Source organism: Symphalangus syndactylus, chromosome 4 (genome assembly GCF_028878055.3).
Source record: "Symphalangus syndactylus isolate Jambi chromosome 4, NHGRI_mSymSyn1-v2.1_pri, whole genome shotgun sequence".
In the NCBI taxonomy this organism is placed as follows: Eukaryota; Metazoa; Chordata; class Mammalia; order Primates; family Hylobatidae; genus Symphalangus; species Symphalangus syndactylus.
Window position 1 is genome coordinate 44,538,265 of NC_072426.2, and position 9,811 is coordinate 44,548,075.

Here is a 9,811-nt window from a genome sequence, read left to right on the forward strand (position 1 = left end):
GGCAAACTCTTGCCTCACCCAAGGAAGTCAAATTGCTTATCTGGGGTTCCCTGTGAAGGGCCTGGGGCCTGAGGGGACACCCGGGCCAGAGCAGGGCCAGGGAGGGGAAGCACTTTTCCTCTTCATGCTGCCTGAGGCCTCTCCTGCAATCTGCTCTCTCTCTCCTCTCTCTCCTCTACTGACCCCTGCCTCCCTTACTTGGGGAACAGGGAGGCCAGTGACTCTCCAGCAGATTTCACCCTGCCTCTTTGGCAGCCCCTTGCCCAATACTCTTGGACATGCCAACTCTCCTTGGCTCTACCAGTGTTGGTTCTTGCCTGGCCCCAGAGAACAGTGAACTCCCCTCTGCTTGGCCATGATCTACTTGGCCAGACACCTAAAGCAAGGGCTTAAGCCATGGAGCTGCATTTCCAGCCACACACCCTGTAGGAGATGAAAATGCACATATGGAATTAGTGGATGTCCAGTTATATGTTCTAACATAGCAGTAGTGCTGTGCAAACCTCCACCTGTGTGACACTCCATCAATCAGTGGGAACTGCCACCAATGAGAGACTACAGGATAAAATATTATAAACCCATACAATGCAGTACTGTGTAGCCAGTCGTTTTTAAAGGGTGAGTGATGTTTTGTTTTGTTTTGTTTTGTTTTGTTTTGTTTTGTTTTGTTTTTGAGATGGAGTCTCACTCTATCGCCCAGGCTAGAGTGCAGTGGCTCAATTTCAGCTCACTGACTGCAACGTCTGCCTCCTGAGTTCAAGCAGTTCTCCTGCCTCAGCCTCCCAAGTAGCTGGAACTACAGGCATGTGCCATCATGCCCAGCTAATTGTTTTTTGTATTTTTAGTAGAGTCAGGGTTTCGCCATGTCGGCCAGGCTGGTCTTGAACTCCTGACCTCAAGTGATTGGCCTGCCTCGACCTCCCAAAGTGCTGGGATTATAGGTGCGAGCCACTGTGCCCAGCCTGTGAATGATGTTTTTATATAAAAAGTCTGTCCATGAGAGTCAGGCAAGGGCTGGGTGTGGTGGCTCCTGCCTATAATCCTAGCACTTCGGGAGGCAAAGGCAGAAGGACTGCTTGAGCCCAGGAATTTGAGGCTGCAGTGAGTAACTTTACCTTTGCTCCCTCCCACACCACACATACACAAAGACACACATACACAAAGACACACATACACAATCTGGTTTACACAAAACATGTTTTCAAGGTTCATTAAAGTTGTAACATGTATCAGTGCTTCATACCACTGCACTCCAGCCTGGGCAACAATGTGAGACCCTGTCTCAAAAGTAAAAAAAAGAAAAGAAAAAGTCAGGCAATATTTATTTATTTATTTACTTATTTTTAATTTTCTTAGGGACAGGGTCTTGCTCTATCACCCAGGCCAGAATGCAGTGGCACGATCATAACTCATTATAACCTTGAACTCCTGAGCTGGCTAATTTTTTTTTTTTTCTGTAGAGATGAGGGTCTCACTATGTTGCCTAGGCTGATCTTGAACTCCTAGCCCCTCAAGGGATCCTCCTGCCTTAGCCTACCGAAGCACTGGAATTACAGATGTGAGCCACTGTGATTTCGAGCTGTAGAAAAGATTCAATGAGATCATTTAAGTAAAGCATTTTAACATGGTGCCTGGCACACAGTAGCAATGAATACATAGCAGCCACTTATTTTATATATATATATATAAAATATATATTGCAGATTAGTTTGCCCAGTCCCAAAAAGTCAGGCCACAGAACCACATGTAAGATCTAATCCCATTTATGGCCAATAAGACACATCCACCTCGGTATGTATACACATATACAGGCAATGATTACAGCAGTTAGCATCTGTTGCACTTTTGCTCATATCTTCGATTTAAGGTGTGAGTTTTTTCTCCTTATTTTGGAAGAAAGTTCAACAACTTGCCCAAGTTCAATTCTCAACACATCAAACCTGCTCTCTGAACCAAAATGCTAATAGTGGTCATAGATGATGTTTTTGTTTTCTTCCTTAAGCTTTTGTATTGTTTGAATTTTTTTCAAACAAGCATATGTCATTTTTGCAGAAATAATGTCTTTAATAATAGGACGGACTGTTCACCATCTAATTTTTTAATCAAAATAGAATTCACATATACAATTTACCACTTAAGATGTAAGTTCACAGTGAGCTATGATTACACCACTGCACTCCAGCCTAGATGAGACCCCATCTTTAAAAAAAAAAAAAAAAAAATGAGATGTAGGCTGACTCACACCTGTAATCCCAACACTTTGGGAGGCCAATGCAGGCAGACTGCTTGAGCTCCGGAGTTCCAGACCAGCCTGGGCAGCATGGTAAAACCCCATCTCTACAAAAAATACAAAAAATTAGCCAGGCATGGTGGCACATGCCTGTGGTCCCTGGTATCATCAGGAGGCTGAGGTGGGAGACCGCTTGAGCCTAGGAGATCAAGGTTGCAATGAGCCATGATCATGCCACTGCACTCCAGCCTGGGCGCCAGAGCAAGACTCTGTCTCAAAAAAAATTTTTTTTTAATTTAAATTTCAAAAAAAGAGATGTAAGTTCAGTAGGTTTTAGTGTATTCACCAGGTTGTGCAACCATCACAACTATCTAATTCCAGAACACTTCCATCACCCCCAAAATAAATGCTGTACCCCACCTACCCTAGCCCTGGGCAGCTATTAATGTTCTTTCTGTCTCTATAGATTTGTCTTTTCTAGACAATTCATGTAGATGGAATTATACACTATGTGGCTTTTCGTTTGCGACGTCTTCCACTGATCATAATGTTTTCAAGGTTCATCCGAGTTGTAGCATGTTATCAGTGCTTTATTCCTTTTCCTGGCTGAATAACAGTCCATTACTGGTGTATGAATAGACCACATTTTATTTATCCACTCATCAGCTGACGGGCACTTGGGTTGTTTCCACCTTTTGACTATGTGAATAACGCCACTATGGACATTTGTGTACAGGTTTTTGTGTGAACCGGTCTTCAGTCCTCTTTAGTACATATTTAGGTGTGGAATTGCTGGGTCATATGGTAACTCGAAGTTTAACTTTTTGAGGAACTGCTAAATCCACCATCTGATTTTGAACTGAACACCAAAGCCCCAGTGGGAATCACAGAGAATCTTAACTACGTGTGTCTAGATTCAGGAATGTTAGCTTAAAAGAAGGCCTAAGAGAACGGAACAAACCCTGATTGTCCAGGAACTCCTCAGTAACTTTACCTTTGCTCCCTCCCACAAGACACATACACACAGACACACACACACACAATCTGATTTACACAAAAATTTGCTCAGTCAATCCTGTTTTCTCTGCCAAGAGCGTCCACCCTGATCTCAAGGGTATTCTTCCACAACAAGCAGCCCATAGGACTACTGAAAAACCAGGAAGTTACATTTATGCCAAAGCTGTTCAGAGGTTGTGCCTCAGAAGACACACAGCAGGAACCGTGTGGGCTCTGATCAAAGCAAGAATGTCATCCCAGAATTGCTCCAGTATTGCTTCACAAATATTACAAATAAAACACGATGCTTTTTGAGTCGTCATGGCTCACGCAAAGGGTAGGTTTCAACATCAGCCTCTGGAGAGTCACATTCCCAGAGTGGCCATCCCGGATGAGAGGGCAACTACAGCACGACTCACAGCACCATGGAAGTTTCCTCCACCTGGGGGACACAGCAGGATGGAGAGGGTTGGGCGGCCTCCCTCCCTGGGACACTCCATGGCCAGCCCCTCAGGGACTACTTGAAGAACAGAACCCCAAAAAGACCAATTTCTGAAAAGGGACTCAAAGTCTGAAGGGAGGCAGCCTCCTTTTATCCCCAGGAGATGGCAGCTCTGGGGCAGACAGGTTCATCTGGATGTCATATTCACTCCCACACAGAAAACCTAGGCCAAGCAATTTGTTCATCCACCTCAGAGCCAGTTACTTTGTGGTCCCCATGGTCTGCCCACCACCTGTACCTGGACGCTGGCTTCATTTCGCCACCAGACAAAAGTCAGGCTGGCCCTGGAGTCCACCGGCCTACCCAGCCCATCACTTCTGGGCTGGGTAGTGTTGAGCCTGCCCAGCTCACCCTGGCTGGGGCTCAGTGCCCTCTTCTTGGTGACACACTGTGCTCCTTGGAGAACTCCTCTCTAGGTGCTGGGGTGAGGACAGGTGTCATCTGAGATCCCGGGGCTCTCTGGCAGGTGCACGCACGCACACTGGAACCTGATACAGGCTTTTGAACACAGGTGCACAGTCCAGAAACCTGCAAGTCCCATCCCAAACTATATCTCACTCTCTGCCCTATGCCTGTCCTCCTACAGGATCATCAGCCCCCAAGAGACCTCACCCCTCCCCATCCTCACCTTAAATTCCAGGGTCAAAAAGACTCTCGTTGTAGGGAAAGGCAGGGTGTGTTGATCAGGTGGTGTTGGAAGGAGAGCCCCAATATCGGCCACTAATTCAGTTCCAGGTGGACTGCACGCGTCCCATCAGAGTCAGTTTACTCACCACTGGTCTTTGTCCCCGCAGCACCCAGGGCTTCGGGAAGGGAGAAGCAGACCTCCTCGTGCTGCACCCCCCACCCCCTCCGAGCCTATGGGCACTGGGGTAACTCCAGTTTCTTTCCTCTTAGAGACTGAGGTTTCTCCCTTTCCTCTCACACCTGCTTCTGTCCTTCTGTCCGGACCGGCAGCTTCTACCCAGCGGACCCTCGGACGGTCCTCGCAGGATCCGGGTTACACCCGCCCCGTGTTCCCTCTTCCCCTGTTCGCCCTTCCCGGCCTAAGCCCATCTTCCTTAGGAAAACTTAGCAGGGATTTAGGGGCCAAACCAGGAGGGTGGAGTTTTCTTTGCCCTCGGCCAGGAGCAAATCTCCCTGTTGCGTTTTTTGGGGAGACGGAGAGCGGCGGGCCTGAGCCGAGTATCCCTCTCCTCGCAGCGCCACAACTGCGCGCACCAACCTCCCCACGCCAGACGCGGCGTGAGCCAGGCCTCTGATCCGCTCGCCCCTCTTCCGGGTCCCCGCCCCGCCCGGGGCGCCCGGGGTCTCCAGAGCCAGCCCGGCGGCGCGATCTCACCTGCCGGCCGCGCCCGCGCGCTCTCGCTCCGGCTCCTGCTCCCGCTTGGTAGTCTTCCCGAGTTACCGACCCGAGGCGCTCCCGGGCGGGGCGTGACTCAGCACTCGCGCTGGCGCCCGACCCCGCGGCAACGCCCCGGCCAGGCCCCGGAAACGGTCCTGGCACGCTGGGGCTGGTCTCCGAACTGACTGACCGGACTGACCTCGACCCTGAGCGAACGGCCTTGAACTTTGAAACAAATGCTCCCATGGCCAGATGTCGTCTCTCCGGCTCCTGCCAGCACCCGCGCCCCAGTCCTGCCCGAGCCATTCAGACTTGGCTTAAAGTGCCCTTTCAGCATACTTTAAAGCAAAAAGAATGAGAGAGAGACAGAAAGAAAGCGAGAGAAGGAAAGAAGGAAAACAAGTGTCCCCCTGTCCCTCTGACTTTCTCGAGGACACCTTTAAAGCCACTGGAAACGGAGAGTGGGGTTCCCCTCACACGTTGGGTGCACTGCCAACATCCTTCCTTCAGACATACACATAATAATTCCGCAAACCCTGTTGAGCTCCTACATATGCCAGGCACTGTGCTAGGCGTTGGGGGGATAACTTGGAGGAGAAAACAGACAAGGTTCCTGCTTTCATGGAGGCGACAGTCTGGGAAAAGATAGAATTAAACACACCACCAAAAAATAGATGTATAGAGAAAGCAAAAACCATGTATCACCAACTGCAGTAAGAAAGATTGGGCATGGCCAGGCGCGGTGGCTCATGCCTATAGTCCCAGCACTTTGGGAGGCCAAGGCGGGAGGATCGCTTGAGCCCAGGAGTTGGAGACCAGCCTGGGCAACATAGCGAGACCTACAAAAATTAGCCGGGCTTGTTGGTGCACACCTGTAGTCCCAGCTTCTCTGGAAGCTGAGGTGGGAGGATTGCTTGAGCCCAGGAGTTTGAGGCTACAGTGAACCATGATCATTGCACTGCACTCCAGCCTGGGTGACTGTGAGATTCTGTCTCAAAATTAAAAAAATAATAATAAATGAAATGAAAAAATAAAAAAGAAAGACTGGGGGCAAAGGAAGGGTGCAAATACTTCTCTCCAAGGATAAGAAAGAGGTAGATTTAGGTAAAGAGGAAGGAAGTGTGGTCTGGATGTGCAAAGACCCACAGGCAGGACAATGACCTGGAAGGCAGTGTATGGCCAGCTCAGATCACATCAAGCTAACTCAGCGAAAGATAAGCCATCTCCATCTAATTAGTGCAAATATTAGCACCTACTTTAAGAGTTGTGGATAAGGGCCAGGCACGGTGGCTCATGTCTGTAATCCCAGCACTTTGGGAGGCCGAGGTGGGTGGATCACCTGAGGTCAGGAGCTCGAGACCAGCCTGGCCAACATGGTAAAACACTGTCTCTACAAAAAATTAGCCTGGTGCACATGCCTGTAGTCCCAGCTACTCAGGAGGCTGCGGCAGGAGATTCACTTGAACCGGGGAGGCAGAGGTTGCAGCGAGCGGAGGTCATGCCATTGCACTCCAGCCTGGGCAACAAGAGTGAAACTCCATCTCAAAAAAAAAAAAAAAAAAAAGAGTTGTGGAAAGGTCTCAATGAGATCATTTTTATAAAGTGTTTTAACATGGTGCCTGGCACACAGTAGCAATGAATACACAGCAGCCATTTATTATAGATATTTTATATTGCAGATTAGTTTGCCCAAGGCAACCAGAATGATTTATTTCTGATGAAAAATCCTACTCATCGTCTTAGAAAAACAATAAGCTAATATTTATTGATCACGAACTAAGTGCTTTTGTTTTGTTTTGTTTTGTTTCCACAAAGGTCTTGCAAGGTAAGTTTTGTTAATCTCCATTTTGCAGATATCCTGGAAATTCAGCCTCCCAGAGGCTAAAGAATTTAGGCAAGGTCCCTCAGCTAGTAAAGCAAGGGGGTGGGCCTACAATGGAGGTCTGAACCATGACCCCTTTTTTGGGGGTAGGGGGACGAATCTGGCTCTGTCGCTCAGGCTGGAGTGCAGTGGCATGCTCTCAGCTCACTGCAGCCTCCACCTTCCAGGCTCAAGCGATTCTCATGCCTCAGCCTCCCAAGCAGCTGGAATTACAGGCACCTGCCACCACGCCCGGCTATAGTAGAAACGGGGTTTCACCATGTTAGCCAGGCTAGTCTTAAACTCTGACCTCAAGTGATCTGCCCGCCTCGGCCTCCCAAAGTGCTGGGATTACAGGTGTGAGCTACTGCACCCAGCCTGAACCATGACCTTAAAGCCAGGAAACCCCTCAGCAGGCATCATCCCTAAGGAGCCAGAGGGCACTGCTCAGGCAAAGCAGAATCTCAGTTGTGGGGAATTTACTGGGCATGTACCCAGTAAGATGTGACACAGAGAGGTGAACAGAGAGACTACAGCCTGCCCAGTGCAGGGAATCAGCCCTGAGGCTTGAGAAGGTCATGGAAGGCTTTGTGTAGAAGCTAGGCATGCAAGGATGAAGGGGATACCAGCTGGCAGGATGCAAGGAGAGGACTCCAGAAAGAGCAGGACAAAGATAAAGCTGGAAGGGAGGAGAGAGAGGTGCGAGGTGGCCCAACACTGGGCTCAGGTGTGTCAGGGCTGGTGTGGCCCATCTCTAAAGACCTGTCCCAAACCATGAAAATATTTTTATTTTTCCTTAAGACCTGCTACAAAGCAACAAACCATGAAAATCAAGGAATTTTTCTGATTATCACTCAATACTTTCTTGGCAACCAGAAGACACCTCCATCCAGGAGAGGGGACATGGTCTCAGGCAACCCCTCCAGGTAGCTCACTGCACACCACTCCTCTGGTCCCACCCAGCAGTGCCCATAGCTTTGGAACTGAAAATCAGGGCTCGCTGCCTAAAAAAGGACGTTTGTCTCTGAATTTCCAAGTGCCAGAGGTAGCAGGAAAGTGTGGTGGTTAGGATGCTGAAAAAGTGGCAAGTTCATTCCATGGAACTTTGATGGTTAGTGGGGACAGCAGGCAGATTGTCTAACATGATGGAATCTAAGAGGAGGAAGAGTTGCTGGCTCTCTGCTGTAATGAGCTCAGCCAGGCCTGAGGGCACTTCCTTACAGACAACAGGTGGCTTTTCTGCTGGCTCCCAGGGCTGGAGGAGCTCCAAGGTACTGGGTCATCTCAGGAGCCCAGAGAAACAGAGGCAGTATGCCCACTTGAAGAACAGGCAACTCTTAGATCTGAAGAGCCTGGTAAATGTTCTCCTTTTCCATACGTAGTTCCAGTGAAACTTGTAAGCTTCAAAGAAGAGAGGAATATCCTCGTTTCTTCTCTCCCCCAACACATGGTTTGGTATAGTGCTCCCAGCTAGGGAGAGGCTATATTAGTGAAGGTAAGTTCTGCTGCTATGACCAATAGACTCCAAATGTAATGGCTCAAATACAACAGAAGTGCATTTCTTGCTAGGGCATCAGTTCCAGGCCAGTGAACTGGTTAATGAGGCTGTCTCCCTCCACATAGGCATCCAGGGACCAGGCTAACAGGACATGGCAAGTGAGTACCACTCATGGTCCCAAATTAGATCTTTGTTTTTCTTTTTTACAGACAGGGTCTCCCTCTGTCACCCAGGCTGGAGTGCAGTGGCATGATCATAGCTCACTGCAGCCTCGAACTCCCATGCTCAAGCCATCCTCCTGCCTCAGCCTCCCAAGTAGCTGGGACCACAGGTGTGCACCACCATACCTGGCTAATTTTTGTATTTTCTTTTTTTTTTTTTTGAAGAAACAGGGTCTTGCTATGTTGCCTAGGCTGGTCTCAAACTCCTGGGTTCAAGCCTCCCAAAGTGCTGGGATTACATGCGTGAGACACAGCACCTGGTCTCAAATTAGGGAGCTCATCAGTTCTACCTCCTGTGTTGTCACTTGATCTCACCTCCGCCAGTCCTGCCTCAGCCATGTTCTCTCTCACTAAGCCACTGTAACTGGTCCCTGGGCCTGTCTTGCACTTTTCCAATTTTCTCTCCACAAGGAAGCTGTGCCACACTTCCTTGTCCCAGCTCCTGCCACTCTCAGCCTGGAACACTGTTTCCAGTACATTTGGTAAACTCTGAACTCTCTTTTCATGGTTCAGAGCCTGAATCCCCTTGAAGCCTTACCTGACCCACCCCTTCTGGGCCCCCAGACATACTCTTCCCTGGACAGAGCTTCCCTGCTTATTGCACTAATGGGCTGACACATCAGTCTCCCCAGAGTAGCCTGTGGGTGCCTTGATGCCTGGATTAGTCCATTTTCATGCTGCTGATAAAGACATACCTGAGACTGGGATGAAAAAGAGGATTAATGGACTTACAGTTCCACATGGCTGGGGAGGCCTCCCAATCATGGCAGAAGGCAAGGAGGAGCAGGTCACGTCTTACATGGATGGCGGCAAGCAAAGAAAGAGAGGGCTAGTGCAGGGAAACTCCCACTTTTAAAACCATCAGATCTGTGAGACTTATTCACGGTCACAAGAACAGCACAGTAAAGACCCAGCCCCACGATTCAATTACCTCCCAATAAGTTCCTCCCATGACACATGGGAATTGTGGGAGTTACAATTCAGGATAAAATTTGGGTGGGGACACAACCAAACCATATCAGTACCCACACGTGCAAGAATAAATCCCACCCCCCCACTCCCACTCACAGCAAAGTCAGACCTCAGATCTAGGACTCTGCTACCATTAACTTACTGTAGAACTTCTCTTAAACTAGCCATGACCTCTGGACCCATTCC

General features: G+C 49.0%; 1 protein-coding gene across 6 annotated transcripts in view; it reads right to left on the reverse strand.

The window, feature by feature from the left end:
* AIFM2 (apoptosis inducing factor mitochondria associated 2) overlaps nucleotides 1-5,238 on the reverse strand; it is a 33,323-nt gene extending 28,085 nt beyond the window's left edge. For 2 of the 6 annotated variants that reach the window (XM_063637188.1, XM_055274553.2), the window contains exon 1: nucleotides 5,071-5,238. Coding sequence is in view for 1 of the 6 variants with exons in the window: in XM_063637186.1 (XP_063493256.1) it covers nucleotides 3,967-3,983 (17 nt within the window). In the remaining 5 variants the exon portion in view is untranslated. Of the gene's footprint in view, nucleotides 1-1,475 lie in introns of all 6 variants that reach the window. The other 4 variants (XM_063637189.1, XM_055274552.2, XM_055274558.2 and 1 more) reach the window with 4 other exon arrangements.
* Between the last annotated feature and the right edge of the window lie 4,573 nt (nucleotides 5,239-9,811).